General features: G+C 41.3%; 1 protein-coding gene and 1 non-coding gene across 3 annotated transcripts in view; one reads left to right on the top strand and one right to left on the bottom strand.

Annotated features, from left to right (window-relative positions):
• LOC122540604 (uncharacterized) overlaps positions 1–1,505 on the top strand; it is a 44,299-nt gene extending 42,794 nt beyond the window's left edge. For both annotated transcript variants that reach the window (XM_087976349.1, XM_043676532.2), the window contains one exon: positions 382–1,505. In XM_087976349.1, coding sequence (XP_087832475.1) covers positions 382–666 — 285 coding nt within the window. In that variant the 3' untranslated portion in view covers positions 667–1,505. The remainder of the gene's footprint in view (positions 1–381) is intronic.
• Positions 1,506–14,557: 13,052 nt separating this feature from the next.
• Positions 14,558–14,677, bottom strand: trnal-caa (transfer RNA leucine (anticodon CAA)). Its single transcript has 2 exons — positions 14,640–14,677; positions 14,558–14,603 (listed from the first exon to the last, which is right to left on the bottom strand). It is a non-coding gene; the product is annotated as a tRNA-Leu (tRNA).
• Between the last annotated feature and the right edge of the window lie 1,678 nt (positions 14,678–16,355).

Here is a 16,355-nt window from a genome sequence, read left to right as displayed (position 1 = left end):
TACTTGGTAAAATAATTGCTGTGTATTATTTATGAAGTATAACTCTTATGACCTACAGAAAGCAAAACTAATGGTCTAGCAAGCCACACTTGTCCAATATTACCATCGTAATAAATATTTATTATTAATTCTATTGTAGTTTTGATGGCCAGTGTGATTTTAAGCCTTAGGGGTCATGGATTATCCCAGATTTGTTCTGTATTAATTGAGTTATAGTGCCGTATGAAGGGATGTATTCAGGCGAGGAACAATACAATTGTGTGTGGTGGTGGGATTGTAGGGAAAGGAATTGGAAAATTAATGTGTACACCATTCTAATAAGTTAATTGTACTTTAATAAAAAAAGATAACACAAATATTTCTACTTTACCTATACCCTAGGGAAACCTGCAGAACAGCACTGTCCGGGTATCTGATGAGGATATTGTTTACTCCGTTGTACATTCAACCAGAAAAAACACTTTAAAGTCTACAGCACATGCTCAAGATCAGGATATTGTACATTCCAAAATCCAGATACTCAATGAAGTACAGAACTGTAATGAAAATATTATCTATGCACCGGTACAGAATAAGGAAACAGCATCTCGGTTTGACACAGTAATACAACAGAATCCAGATGCTGTACATGCCAAATTTAAAAAATCCAATGTGGCTTCAGTGTGACACAGCAAGGAAGCACAATCCAGACTTTGTAACAACACGATTGACTGTTGCAGAGCAAAATAACCAAATTCAACAAAATGTCCCATTATAAAATTCATCCATTTGCGAAATGAGAATGATCTGCAGATAATTTAACTTGGTGACGTTTGTAATTATGAACTCACAGCCAAGTGTAGATTTGCGAGGCCACAGAGGGAAATGTGGGATAGCTCTTTCAAACGACGTACACTGCCACAATGGGCCGAATGGCCTCCTTTTGTGTTATATCATTCCATGTTGAGCAGAACTGATTTGCAGAAATACTGCCCCACAGAAGGGCAGAGTGTGAGCTTTTCACAACATGTTTCGCAATCATTGGGTGACCCTGAATGAAGTTTCCCAATACTTGATTCTGCCCATACAGTGCTCTGTCAGGAACTGTCATCAGGTGGAAACTTTTTATTCAGACATTGTGGATAGATTTGTGTTTCAGTTGAATGAGTGCCACACTAAAAATACAAATTTGCAAAATTTACCCAACTGAATGCAAGTTTGAATGAACACATAATGCCTCAAACTACATTAATCGAACAATGGCACCTCAAAGAATCATTGCAGTGGGATTGACTTGAGTGTATTAGCCTTTATCATATACTGTATACATATAAGAATTTCTTACCATTTTCAGTTGATAATGCATGCAAAATAAACTTGATGGATTGAAAGTTTCTCAAAGAAAATACTGTGAAAAAGTCTGTAAAAATTAAATTCTACTATCTTAAATTTAATGTGAATTTGGGATCATCTTCTAAAATACCCTAATAATCTATTAAAATAATAAATAAAGTACTTTGCACTGATTTGTTCAAGAGATTACTGTCTGTTAATTGTATTGTAGACTTAAGTAATTATGGAATTTCAAATAAATATTATTAAATGTGGTAAAAGTACACATCATGAATAAACAATAATCTACATCTTATTAAGTTTAGAAAGGAAAAATACATAATAGGACAGCATTTGACACTTTTCACATAAGCATCTGAAATTGGTGGACAGGCAGGACTGGCTTTGGGTCAAGATTAGAGTGTTGCTGGAAAAGCACAGCAGGTCAGGCAGCATCCGAAGAGCAGGAACATTAACGTTTCGGGCAAAAGCCCTTCGTCTTTCCTGCTCCTTGGGTGCTGCCTGACCTGCTGTGCTTTTCCAGTACCGCTCTAATCTTGACTCTAATCTCCAGCATCTGCAATACTCACTTCTGCCTAGGACTGGCTTTGGACTTGCCCCATCCCCATGATATACTGAAACATCACATCTTAACCTCCTTGTGCTCCTTAACCATGAAATGTCCTGTGAGAGACAAACAAAACAGAGCTGATGAGGGAAAAAGAATCTGGGCAATTCTCTCTCACCCACTCATTAAATTAAAACCCAGTTGAAAAGATCACACTGACCACTTGTTCACTAACTATAAATCCACTGAATCTTTCTCTGATGCAACTCTTCATTCCAAGTTCTGTTGTCTCTGAATGTCTTCGCTTGGCAGTTCAACAGTGAAGTGCACTTTCAGTAGATGCCAGATTTGCCCAACTCAGACCTTTGAACCTATGGGGGCAATCGAAATCTTAAGCTGTACGTTAAACCCAACAAGGAGTCTCAGTTCCTTTTAACATCCAGAGCTGGTTTAGGAATCTTCAGATTAGATTAGATTAGATTACTTACAGTGTGGAAACAGGCCCTTCGCCCCAACAAGTCCACACCGCCCCGCCGAAGCGCAACCCACCCCTACCCCTACATTTACCCCTTACCTAACACTACAGGCAATTTAGCATGGCCAATTCACCTAACCTGCACATCTTTGGGCTGTGGGAGGAAACCGGAGCACCCGGAGGAAACCCACGCAGACACGGGGAGAACGTGCAAACTCCACACAGTCAGTCGCCTGAGGCGGGAATTGAACCCGGGTCTCTGGCACTGTGAGGCAGCAGTGCTAACCACTGTGCCACCGTGCCACCCACCAACTGTTGCTTAACAGTTGCTGTAAATGTCAGGCAGCCCAGACACTTAGACAGAAACGGAAGACATCAAGAGATGGTTTGCTGGTGAGTTTCGGGGAAGGTTGTGGTGCAGTAACACCAGCAGGAAAGGGGTCGAGTTTGGAGCAGTTGGAGACAAGCAGATCCTTAATTCTTAGGGCCCAAGAAATTTTCCTCTTCTTTCTCTAGTACCATAAATGTATGTTTTGAACTGCTGGACGGTACCTATTTGGATTGATTCCACCATTGTCTCAGCTTCCCAGCTTCAAGAATATAACAGGAGCAATGACAAGACATGGTCCTCTCCATGTTAAAAGTATTATTGATGGGATATAGATGTCACTGGCTAAGCCAACATTTATTGACCATCCCTATTTGTTCTGGAGAACTGCCTCTTGAACTGCTGCAGTCCATGTGCTGTAAGAGGCACAATGCTGTTAGGAAAGAAGTCCCTGGATTTGAGCAAGGTAAGGTTAAGCAAATTTAATAAGGGCATGAAGCACGCTCACTTCAATACCCTCTTTTCCAAATCCTAATGATTCACTTACAAAGGACTCAGGTGTTAGAAAAAAAATTTTAAAAATGAAAACTTGTCTCCATATGCTTCATAACTTTGGAGTGCAGTTACTGTTGCTGAAATCATAGCAGCCCATTGTGGAACAACAATGAAATACAGAGTAAGACAGTAGTATGTGAGTTGTTTAGCACATGTGTTGAGATATATTTTGTGTTGCCCAATGCAGTACAATAGTGCTAGTGATAAACGTCTTAACACTGAAGTATCAAGGATTAAGTGTGTGACAGCTTCACCAAAGCGGTGGGCATGACCACATAAACATTTTTTAGCATCATCACAGCCAAGTCTCAGTTCACAACTGGTCTCAAAAGTAAGAACTCCATGGGGCAGTGATTAAAGGCATTGAAGCAAAAGCACAGAAAGATTTACTTGATGAATCTTCACACGGGTGGCTGTTTAGAGTCATAGAGTCCTAGAGATGTACAACATGGAAACAGACCCTTCGGTCCAACCTGTCCATGCCGACCAGATATCCCAACCCAGTCTAGTCCCACCTGCCAGCACCCAGCCCATATCCCTCTAAACCATTCCTATTCATATACCCATCCAAATGCCTCTTAAATGTTGCAATTGTACCAGCCTCCACCACGTACCACCCTCTGCATGAAAATGTTGCCCCTTAGGTCTCTTTTATATCTTTCCCCTCTCACCCTAAACCTATGCTCTGTAGTTCTGGACTCCCCGACCCTAGGGAAAAGACTTGGTCAATTTATCCAATCAATGTCCCTCATAATTTTGTAAACCTCTATAAGTTCACCCCTCAGCCTCCGATGCTCCAGGGAAAACAGCCCCAGCCTATTCAGCCTCCCTGTAGCTCAGATCCTCCAACCCTGGCAACATCCTTGTAAATCTTTTCTGAACCCTTTCAAGTTTCACAACATCTTTCCGAATTGCACTCAATATTCCAACAGTGGCCTAACCAATGTCCTGTACAGCCGCAACATGACCTCCCAACTCCAATACTCAATACTCTGACCAATTAAGGAAAGCATACCAAATGCCTTCTTCACTATCCTATCTACCTGCAATTCCACTTTCAAGGAGCTATGAACCTGCACTCCAAGGTCTCTTTGTTCAGCAACACGCCTTAGGACCTTACCATTAAGTGTGTAAGTCCTGCTAAAATTTGCTTTCTCAAATGCAGCACCTCGCATTTATCTGAATTAAACTCCATCTGCCACTTCTCAGCCCATTGGCACATCTGGTCCAGATCCTGTTGTAATCTGAGGTAACCCTCTTCGCTGTCCACTACACCTCCAATTTTGATGTCATCTGCAAACTTACTAACTGTACCTCTTATGCTCGCATCCAAATCATTTATGTAAATGATAAAAAGTAGAGGGCCCAGCATCGATCCTTGTGGCACAGGCCTCCAGTCTGAAAAACTACCCTCCACCACCACCCTCTGTCTTCTACCGTTGAGCCAGTTCTGTATCCAAGTGGCTATTTCTCCCTCTTTTACATGAGATCTAGCCTTGCTAATCAGTCTCCCATGGGGAACCTTGTCGCACGCCTTACTGAAGTCTATATAGATCACATCTACTGCTCTGCCCGCATCAATCTTCTTTGTTGCTTCTTCAAAGAACTCAATCAAGTTTGTGAGACATGATTTCCCACGCACAAAGCCATATTGACTATCCCGAATCAGTCCTTGCCTTTCCAAATGCATGTACTTCCTGTCCCTCAGGATTCCCTCCAACAACTTGCCCATCACCGAGGTCAGGTTCACCGGTCTATAGTTCCTTGGCTTGTCTTTACCGCCCTTCTTAAACAGTGGCACCACATTTGCTAACCTCCAGTCTTCCGGCACCTCACCTGTGACTATCGATGATACAAATATCTCAGCAAGAGGCCCAGCAATCACTTCTCTAGCTTCCCACTAAGTTCTCAGGTACACCTGATCAGGCCCTGGGGACTTATCCACCTTTAACTGTTTCAAGGCATCCAGCACTTCCTCCTCTGTAATCTGGACATTTTGCAAGATGCCACCATCTATTTCCCTACAGTCTATATCTTCCGTATCCTTTTCCACAATAAATACTGATGCAAAATATTCATTTAGTATCTCCCCCATTTTCTGTGGCTCCACACAAAGGTCGCCTTGCTGATTTTTGAGGGGCCATATTCTCTCCCTAGTTACCCTTTTGTCCTTAATATATTTGTAAAAACCCTTTGGATTCTCCTTAATTGTATTTGCCAATGCTATCTCATGTCTCCGTTTTGCCCTCCTGATTTCCCTCTTAAGTATATTCCTTTATCCTGTCTATACCTGACATATGCTTCCTTTTTTTTCTTAACAAAACCCTCAATTTCTTTAGTCATCCAGCATTGCAACACTATTTTAAAATGAATAGAATTATGGTCGCTGGCCCTAAAGTGCTCCCCCACTGACACCTCAGTCACCAGCACTGCCTTATTTCGCAAGAGTAGGTCAAGTTTTGCACCTTCTCTAGTAGGTACATCCACATACTGAATCAGAAATTTGTCTTGTACACACTTAAGAAATTCCTCTCCATCTAAACCTTTAACACTATGGCAGTCCCAGTCGATGTTTGGAAAGTTAAAATCCCCTACCATAACTATCCTATTATTCTTACAGATAGCTGAGATCTCCTTACAAGTTTGTTTCTCAATTTCCCTCTGACTATTGGGGGATCTATAATACAATCCCAGTAAGGTAATCATCCCTTTCTTATTTCTCAGTTCCACCCAAATAACTTCCCTGGATGTATTTCCAGGAATATCCTCCCTCAGCACAGCTGTAACGCTATCCCTTATCAAAAATGCCACTCCCCCTCCTCTCTTGCCTCCCTTTCTATCCTTCCTGAAGCATTAGTATCCTGGAACATTAAGTTACCAGTCCTGCCCATCCCTGAGCCATGTTTCCGTAATTGCTATGATATCCCCCAGTCCCATGTTCCTAACCATGCACTGAGTTCATCTGCCTTCCCTGTTAGGCCCTTGCATTGAAATAAATGCAGTTTAATTTATTAGTCCTACCTTGTCCCTGCCTGCCCTGACTGTTTGACTCACTTCTGTTCTCAGCTATACCCGTCTCAGATCGATTTCTTTTCTCAGTATCTCTCTGGGTCCCACTCCCCCCCACCTTACTAGTTTAAATCCTCCCGAGCAGTTCTAGCAAATTTCCCTGCCAATATATTAGTCATCTTCCAATTTAGGTGCAATCCATCCTTCTTGTACAGTTACTTCTACCCCAAAAGAGATTCCAATGATCCAAAAATGTCAATCCTTCTCCCATACACCAGCTCCTCAGCCATGCATTCATCTGCTCTATCCTCCTATTCCTGCCCTCACTAGCTCGTAGCACTGGGAGTAATCCAGATATTGCTACCCTTGAGGACCTCCTTTTTAAATTTCTGCCTAACTCTCTGTAATCCCCCTTCAGAATCTCAACCTTTTCCCTTCCAATGTTGTTGGTTCCAATGTGTACAATGACCTCCTGCTGGCCCCTCTCCCCCGTGAGAACATTCTGCACCCTCTCTGAGACATCCTTGATCCTGGCACCAGGGAAACAACACACCATTCTGCTGGCCACAGAAACGTCTGTCTGTACCTCAGACTACAGAATCCCCTCACACAATTGATCTCTTGGAAGCTGAGATCCAAGAGCTGAACTGGATTCAACACCAGATTCTTGGCCTCATGACAAGAGTATAGGTGGGGTACAGGTTGTGCGAATAAATGATCATGCAACCAATTATAGAGTTGATAAGGATGCAGTAGATGTGTCATGACAACTGTCCAATTAGCAGTTGATGGGTGTGATGCATCGAATCGCGTCTCAATATTGTTTTTCAACCAGCTTCAATAAGTTTTTTGCATTAAAGAAGATGTCAAGGAAACATATGATGTTTGAAAATATTCAATTCCAAGATTTTTATCTGGAGAAATAATTTGGAGTTAAAGCGACATGATGCTCAGGATATTTGTTTTGCTGCTGATGTTCTTGTTTTTTACAACAGGTAAATTCTTTTGCATTTTTTTATTACTCCTTTTGTCATTTAAGATTTGTAATTGTTTTAAAGGACATGTTAGAAAATGAGATTAACGTTGTACCATGTGGTATTAATATCAGTTTCATAACTTGCTGGTTTGCTTTCGGAAGATGAGGGTTTACATGTAATTAGCATCTTTTGCGGACAATGAAACAATATTACTACATAGAGAAATGTAGCAATCATCTTCCGCTAAAGATAATGACATTATCTGTTTTACTTATGCAGTTTGTGGGAGAAATGTTGATGTGCCCACCATAACTTCCTCACTCTTTAGCTAATGTTGTTGGTTTCTTTTTTACATCCATCTGAAAGAGCAGGTGATGACAGTCTGTTGCCTCATCAGATAGACACCATTCCAACTCCTTCACATGGCTCTCATTAATGAACTCTAACATCGGGCTTATAGCCTGTATTGGCACTGAGCCCAAGATGGCTCCATTTACAAAATCTATAGACAAATGCTTTTATTAAAATTAAGGACAGTAGACTTTTTTTATCATGGTAATGCTCTTTTTTGCTAATTTCAGACAGTATGATGACTAAACAAGTCCATCATTTATTAACATAGAAATTAGTAGCAGGAGTAGGCCATTTGTGCCTACTCTAGCTGGTTCTGCTGTTCAATAGGATCACACTCATCTGACTGTGGTCTCAACTCCATTTTTTGGCCTATTCCTGATAACCTTTAAATCTGTTGGTATTTAAGAATTCAGACTACTTCCACCTAAAAAATATTTAGTGGCCCTGCATCCACTGCTCTCTGGGTAAGAGAACTCCAAAGACTCATGACCTTCTTAGGTGAAGAAATTCTCCTAGTTTTCATTCTAAATGGGAGATTCTTTGTTTTAAAACTGTTCTGGTTCAAGTCTGTCCCACAAGGAGAAACATCTTTTCAGTATCCATCCTGCTAACACCCTGAGGACAGTCTACCCTTCAGTAAGATCACCTCTCATTCTTCTAAACTCCAATGGATACCAGCCCACGTTATCCAACAATTGACCAAGAGATATGCGCTTGTGGAAGGCTCAAATAATTTGAAATTATGTTTGAAGAGAAAGAAGATTGACCCAAGACCTTATTCCCCAATGTCTTCAGGGGGAATATGAGGAGAAGCATTCTTCCAACCAGTCAACCCATGTGGACACTCAACACATTTATGCAGTCTACCTCTGTGTCTTCGTTTTAAAATTACTGAGTTAATGCTGGCCTAAAAGCACAGAAGAAGTTGGTTCACTCATCTTAAAAACAGTGATTAGTAAAATATATTTATCCATATCAATTCCACAGTTTGTGCAGTTTTTGTTTACTTGGGTCAGTTTTCTCAATATATTTCAAATCAATACATTGTTGTCTGATAGATTGTTTAAATAGCACCAGTTATCACATGGCACTCCACACTTGCAACTTGAAGTACCAGCTGAGTAATGTTTAATCATGAGAAAAATATATTCTACTTTTGTTAAAAGGAAATTATTCACAGCTAACATTATTCTCAATCGAATGGTGGGTTCATCTAACTTTTCTGCTGGCAAGTTTGGTGGAGGAATTGATGGTAAACATATCTATCCTGGCACGTTTACCCCAATGTTGATTGTACATTTTCTCCACAGCTAACAAGATATTTAAATCATGTAAGCGATGAACGTTTTGTGAGCCCTGATGTGAATTGTGCAAAACTGAGAATAGGTGAAACCCAAACCACGAACAGAACAAACAAAACACGTATTGTCAACTGGTTGCTGATTAAACTCATCTCTAATGTTTTTATGTATTCATCTGGGGCCACGATCCTATCTTCACATTTTTTTCACAATGCTGACTAGACTTAATTTTAAGTTTCTCTCAGAGCTTTGGAATTCCTTTACTCAAAAACCAGTGGATAACAAACCTTCTATATTTTTAAGGCTGATGTAGATAGATTGTTGATTGTCAAGAGGATGAACGTATATTGGGGGACATTCAACAATGTGGAGTTGAAGTTAAAATCAGATCAGCCCTGATCTTATTGAATGACGGAACGGGTTAAAAGGATCGAGTGGACTGTTCTTATTCCATACACATACCACCCTCTGTGTGAAAAAGTTGCCCCTTAGGTCTCTTTTATATCTTTCCCCTCTCACCCTAAACCTTGCTGAATGTTACTGTTGAAATGGAGAATAATTGTCTTCAGTGCATTGTCCTAACAGTTATATTTTAAGTGTAGCTGCAATGCAGAGATATATTTATTCATATTACCGATTTTGTACCAAAATTACCATGTTCTTTTAGTGGAGTGTGAAAATGTTTATTGTAATGTTACCCAGACCCAAAATAAACGCACAGTCATGTAGAGCTGAGACAAGAAAAATTTCTTCACTCTTGGTGTTGTGAAACTTTGGAATTCCGCATTTCAGAGAGCAACAGACATTCTCGACTGTTTCTCGAGACAGCCGAAACTGTAAGTGAGTCAGTGGATGGAAAGCTGGTTCAAGTGATTAAGAATCATCATTTACTTATGGTGGTGTACCTTGCATATGCAAAGTTGCAAGGGCCTTTTGTGACCCAAAATAAATCATAATTTTTAAAAAGAACATCGTATCCAAAATGTGAGTTCATGCTATTCAGTGCACATCTTTGTTTCTCTGTTATCCTCACTTGGATAATGAATCAGCTCAATCATTGGCTAGATGACTGTGGGCTTCTGACCTGCAATGTATACTCCTGCCTCCAGCCTAGAAGGCCAAAGTTCCAAGTCCCACATGCCATAGAATGTGTAATAACATGTCTGAACAGGTTGATTAAAAATATATACGCACAAAAGGTGGCACAGTGGGTCAGTGGTTAACACTGATGCCTCACAGCGCTAAGGACCTGGGTTTGATTCCAGTCTCGAACAACTCTCTGTGTGGAGTTTGCACATTCTCCCCATATCTGCGTGGGTTCCCTCCCACAATTCAAAGATGTGCAGGCCAGGTGAATTGGCCATGCTAAATTGCTCATAATGTTCAGGGATGTGTCGGTTGGGTATATTAATCAGGGGTAAACGTAGAGTAATAGGATATGGGTTTGGGTGGGATACTCTTCGGAGAGTCAGTGTGGACTTGTTGGGCCAAAAGGCCTTTTCTGCACAGTATAAATCTACGTATCACCAAGATTATGTATTTCAAGAGAAATCTCTTTTGAAACATTTGGTATAAAGATCATGATTTGCATTCCATGGATTCTATGAAAACTGTACATCAAACCAACTGAGCTAGAAGGAGAGGCTAGATAGACTTGGATTGTTTTCTTTAGAGCAGAGAAGACTGTGGGGGGACATAATTGAGGTGTATAAAGTGATGAGGGGCATGGACAGGGTGAGTAGAGAGCAGCTGTTCCCCTTGGTTGAGGGGTCAATCTCGAGGGGCATAGTTTTAAGCTTAAAGGCAGGAGATTCAGAGGGGACTTGGGGAATAAACGTTTTTACTCAGCTGATGGTGGGAATCTGGAATACACTGCCTGGGAAGATGGTGGAGACCGAAAACCTTATCACCTTTAAAAAATGTTGAGATGAGCACTTCAGATATCATAACATTCAAGGATATTGAATGTGCAGGAAACTGGGATTAGCGCATGTTTCGTGGTCGATATGTCGGTGCAGATTCAATGGCTGAAAGGCCTTTTCTGCACTGTATAAATCTATGAATCACCAAGAAGATGTATTTCAAGAGAGATCTCTTTTGAAACATTTGGTATAAAGATCATGATATGCATTATTTCTTTAATCTGTGGCTGAGGAATATTAATTCCTCAAGTTATATTACTTGTGATATATATTAATCAGTGGCCAAACAGTATTATAAAGAAAAATAATAAAAAGATAATAAAGCTGAGAACTTACAACTCAACCAGTGCACAACAAGTTATTGTTTCTTTGAAAGGTTCTCACAGCTTTTTAAATCAATCATCTGAAAACTAGTATTTGAAAAATTATTTCATGGGCTGTAGGTGTTGATAGCTGGATAAACATTTGTTGCCTGCCACTAATTACCTTTCAGAATGTGGTGGTGAGCCAACCTTGTGAACCGCTGTAGTCTTTGGGATACAACTATAACCTCAGCACTGTGAGGAAGGAAATTCCAAGATTTTGAACACTAACAGTGAAAGAATAGCAAACTGGCTCCAAGACATCATGCTGTGTGACTTAGAGTCATAGTCATAGAGATGCATAGCATGGAATAAGACCCTTCAGTCCAACTCGTCCATGCTGAACAGATATCCAAAATTAATCTAGTCCTATTTGCCAGCACTTGGCCCATATCCCTCTAAACCCTTCCTATACATATACTCATCCAGATGCCTTTTAAATGTAATTGTACCAGCCTCCACCACTTCCTCTGGCAGCTCATTCCATGCACGCACCACCCTCTGCGTGAAAAAGTTGCCCCTTAGGTCCCTTTTCAATCTTTCCCCTCTCACCTTTAGATCTGGACCAACCCATGCCAGGGAAAAGACCTTGTTTATTTATCCTATCCATGCCCCTCATGATTTTATAAACTTCTATAAGGTTACCCCTTGGATGGGGAACATACAGTTAGTGCTGTTCCATGTATTAGCTGCCCTTGTTTTTCTAGATGGCAGAGGCCATGAAGTCAGAAATGCTGTCAAAGGTGTTGTGATGGCAGATCAGGACCCCAGATTACTCATGGACATTTTAAACATTCAATTCCACCATACTACAGCTAAAAGGTGACTGTGTATTTAAATTCAGTGACTGTCAGATAGAGTCCCGTGTGGACCCATAAAATATCACACATTTTCAGAGTCAGGGAAACCACAACTAGAAAGAGAAAAAGTGATAAGGACAGGCAGACTATACACACTGCCTCTCAGCAGGGACCTATTCCCTGAACACATGATTGTGTTTTATCCTTCTGAGTGTAAAAAGGCTAAAAACCAGCTGCAGTCCCTGGTCTGGGAGTATTAATGACTTGATTTGTCAGTATGTAGACTGTGTGCTGTCAATTAAACATCCCTGCACTCCAGGTACAAGAGAGTAAGAAATCCTTACTCTGAAGGCTAGCAGGCAGCCACTTTGAAAAGAACAAGCAGAAAAGAATTTCAGATTACATGCAAATAAGCTAAAGACCTCGGAATTGACTGTTCAACTTTAACATCAAAGTTACTGGTCCCGTCTTCTGTAACAACTTTTTACTCTTCATGAATGACTCAGAGACTGATCTGTAGACCTTTTATTTTAACTTGCATCTTTTCTTTGGAATCACTTCCTATTCCTAATCCTTTAATATGTGTGTGATATTTCTTCTCATGCTCATTATCGAATAAGTTGACTATTTTTGTTAACTCAAGGAAGCTGGCTACACTGGCTCCATTTGAAATAAAAATTTATTTGGTCTTGGAAAAAGGCACCCACGATGAAGGGAATTTTTAAATATTAACCTGTTGCTGTGGACCAAAGGGGTACATAAAAAAAGAAGGGGAGCCACTTCATTCCTCTCACTCAGGATTTACAGATTTGGGACATCCCGTCTGGAGATGTTACGAACTGAGGGAACCTCACCCAGGGACAAAACATGACAAAGGAGACTTGATGAGTTGTTGCTGTGCATCCTGTAAATGGTTAACACTGCTACTAGTGGGCATTAGTGGTTGAGTTGACAACTGTTGAATGTAACAATCAAATGGTCAACTTTTACCTGCATGGTGCCAAGTTTCATGACAGTCTTCGGAGTTGCACTCATCCACAGAATGCTGAGTATTCTATCACACTTCCACCATGTATCTTGTAGATGGTGGACAGGATTTGAGTAGGCAGAGGGTGAGTTACTTTTCACTAAATTCCCAATGTCAGAACTGGTCTTGTAATCACAGTATTTGTTTGATTAGATTAGATTAGATTAGATTAGATTACAGTGTGGAAACAGGCCCTTCGGCCCAACAAGTCCACACCGACCTGCCGAAGCGAAACCCACCCATACCCCTACATTTACCCCTTACCTAACACTACGGGCAATTTAGTATGGCCAATTCACCTGGCCCTGCACATCTTTGTGACTGTGGGAGGAAACCGGAGCACCCGGAGGAAACCCACGCAGACACGGGGAGAACGTGCAAACTCCACACAGTCAGTCGCCTGAGGCGGGAATTGAACCCGGGTCTCTGGCGCTGTGAGGCAGCAGTGCTAACCACTGTGCCACCGTGCCGCCCATAAATGGAATGTTTGGTTGTTCTAATTAAGTTTCTGATTATTGGTAATGGTCAGATGTTGACATTGGGGGAATTCAGTGATTGTTATGTCAATGAATATCAAGGGAAGATAGTTGAATACTGTTTTTCTGTCCTTACTCATTTATTACTTTGGTGTTTAATTATTAACTAGTTTGATAAGCTTTCTAACAAATCTGGAACAGCAAAGTGATAAACGTTTTCATTTCTGGATAGAATTGAAAATCAAAGAATTGATGTTGCATTTGCACAAAATGTTGGTAAAACACTTGAGCTGACTATGAAGTGTTTTTATTTGGTTTTATTATTTTTTTAACTAATGTAAAGGCACTGGAGAAGTTGCAAGAAAAAAATGTCAGCATTGTATTCAGACTGAAAGCTTATACCAAAGGGGATTTTACATAGTCAAGGCAATTTTCTCTGAAAAAAAGAAACCTGAAAGGTGGACTGGAAGAGGTCTTCCAGACTGCAAAAGGTTTGGATGGAACAAATATAGAAAATATATTTTCAATTGCTGGTGAAAACAAAAGCTAAATATTAGATATTCACTAACACATTCAATTGTAAATTCAGGAGAAATTTACTTCTCCAGAGAGTAGTTACCCAGGAAATGAAATGCATGACCACAAGGTCCTCGCTCTCCATTGGAGTCGCACCTGAGGACTGGAGGGAGGCAAATGTAATTCCTCTCTTCAAGAAAGGAAATAGGGAAATCCCCGGCAATTATAAACCAGTCAGTCTCATTAGATTTAGATTACATTACAGTGTGGAAACAGGCCCTTCGGCCCAACAAGTCCACACCGACCCGCCGAAGCAAACCCACCCATACCCCTACCCCTACATTTACCCCTTACCTAACACTACGGGCAATTTAGCATGGCCAATTCACCTGGCCCTGCACATCTTTGGACTGTGGGAGGAAACCGGAGCACCCGGAGGAAACCCACGCGGACACGGGGAGAACGTGCAAACTCCACACAGTCAGTCGCCTGAGGCGGGAATTGAACCCGGGTCTCTGGCGCTGCGAGGCAACAGTGCTAACCACTGTGCCACCGTGCCGCCCACAAAGGGGAGAATGTCAGGAGTGGGATTTGAACCCATGCCCTTAGAAAGGGACCAGAATTCACAAGCCCAGATACAGAGCAAAGACTAACACTCCTTGAGTCTGGCGCCTTAGACCACTCGGCCATCCTGACAAGCTATGTCTGTCGTCCGCAAGGTGTTAGAAAGGATTCTGCGGGAGAGGATTTATGACCATCTGGAAAAGCATGGCTTGATTAAATGCAGTCAGCACGGCTTTGTGAGGGGGAGGGCATGTCTCATAAATCTTACTGAGTTCTTTGAGGATGTTACGAGACAAGTTGATGAGGGTCGAGCGGTGGATGTTGTGTATGTGGACTTCAGTAAGGCTTTTAATAAGGTTCCCCATGGTAGGCTCATTCAGAAGGTCAGGAGGAATGGGATACAGGGAAATTTAGCTGTCTGGATACAGAATTGGCTGGTCAACAGAAGACAGCGAGTGGTAGTGGAAGGAAAATATTCTGCCTGAAAGACAGTGGTGTTCCACAGGGCTCTGTTCTTGGGCCTCTATTCTTTGTAATTTTTATTAATGACTTGGATGAGGAGATTGAAGGATGGGTTAGCAAGTTTGCAGATGACCACAAAGGTTGGAGGTGTCGTTGACAGTATAGATGACTGTTGTAGGCTGCAGCGAGATATTGACAGGATGTAGAGATGGGCTGAGAGGTGGCAGATGGAGTTCAACCTGGATAAATGCGAAGTGATGCATTTTGGAAGGTTGAACTTGAAAGTTGAATACAGGATTAAGGACAGGATTCTTGGCAGTGTGGAGGAACAGCGGGATCTTGGTGTGCAGGTACATAGATCCCTTAAAATTGCCACCCAGGTGGACAGGTTTGTTAAGAAAGCATATGGTGTTTTGGCTTTCATTAACAGGGAGATTGAGCTTAAGAGCCGTGAGATCTTGTTGCAGCTGTATAAAACTTTGGTTAGACCGCACTTGGAATACTGTGTCCAGTTCTGGTCACCCTATTATAGGAAAGATGTGGATGCTTTGGAGAAGGTTCAGACGAGGTTTGCCAGGATGCTGCCTAGAATGGAGGGCTTATCTTATGAAGAGAGGTTGAATGAGCTCGGACTTTTTTCATTAGAAATAAGAAAGAAGAGAGGGGACCTAATTGAGGTGTACAAGATAATGAGTGGCATAGATAGAGTTGATAGCCAGAAACCTTTTCCCAGGGCAGAAATTGTTAACACGAGGGATCATAGTTTTAAGCTGTTTGACAGAAAGTATAGTGTGGATGTCAGAGGTGGTTTCTTTATGCAGAGAGTTGTGAGAGCATGGAATGTGTTGCCAGCAGCAGTTGTGGAAGCGAGGTCACTGGGGATATTTAAGAGACTGCTGGACATGCATATGGTCACAGAAATCTGAGGGTTCGTACATTAGGTTTACCTCACATGAGGATCAATGATCAGCACAACATCGTGGGCTGAAGCGCCTGTTCTGTGCTGGACTGTTCTATGTTCTATGTTCTAAGGAAGAGCTGAGATAAACAGAAGAGATACAAGTAAGGGGCAAATAGCTAAAATTTGTGAAGAACAGAAAGATATGTTGATGGGGTGAGAGGTGAAGAGAGTTGGCAGAAGGTTTGTGTGCAGGATAAATCCCTTGGGTCAAATAGCTGTAAATACCAGATGAATGGCAGTTAAAAAAGAACAGTGACCTAATTTGCTAATAATTTAGATGTGTACCATTTGCAAAGTGCTACAACGCACGGCAAGGATGCGGTGAGCATTTCAAGATAGAAAGAGATGGTTTATTACTTGTAAAAAAAACAAGAAAGTATGATAAAG

The sequence above is a fragment of the Chiloscyllium plagiosum genome, unplaced genomic scaffold (assembly GCF_037043375.1).
Source record: "Chiloscyllium plagiosum isolate Xiang-an unplaced genomic scaffold, Cpla_swu_hap1 HiC_scaffold_29, whole genome shotgun sequence".
Lineage (NCBI taxonomy): Eukaryota > Metazoa > Chordata > Chondrichthyes > Orectolobiformes > Hemiscylliidae > Chiloscyllium > Chiloscyllium plagiosum.
Note: the sequence above shows the minus strand (reverse complement) of the source record. Positions and strands in the feature narration are given on the sequence as shown.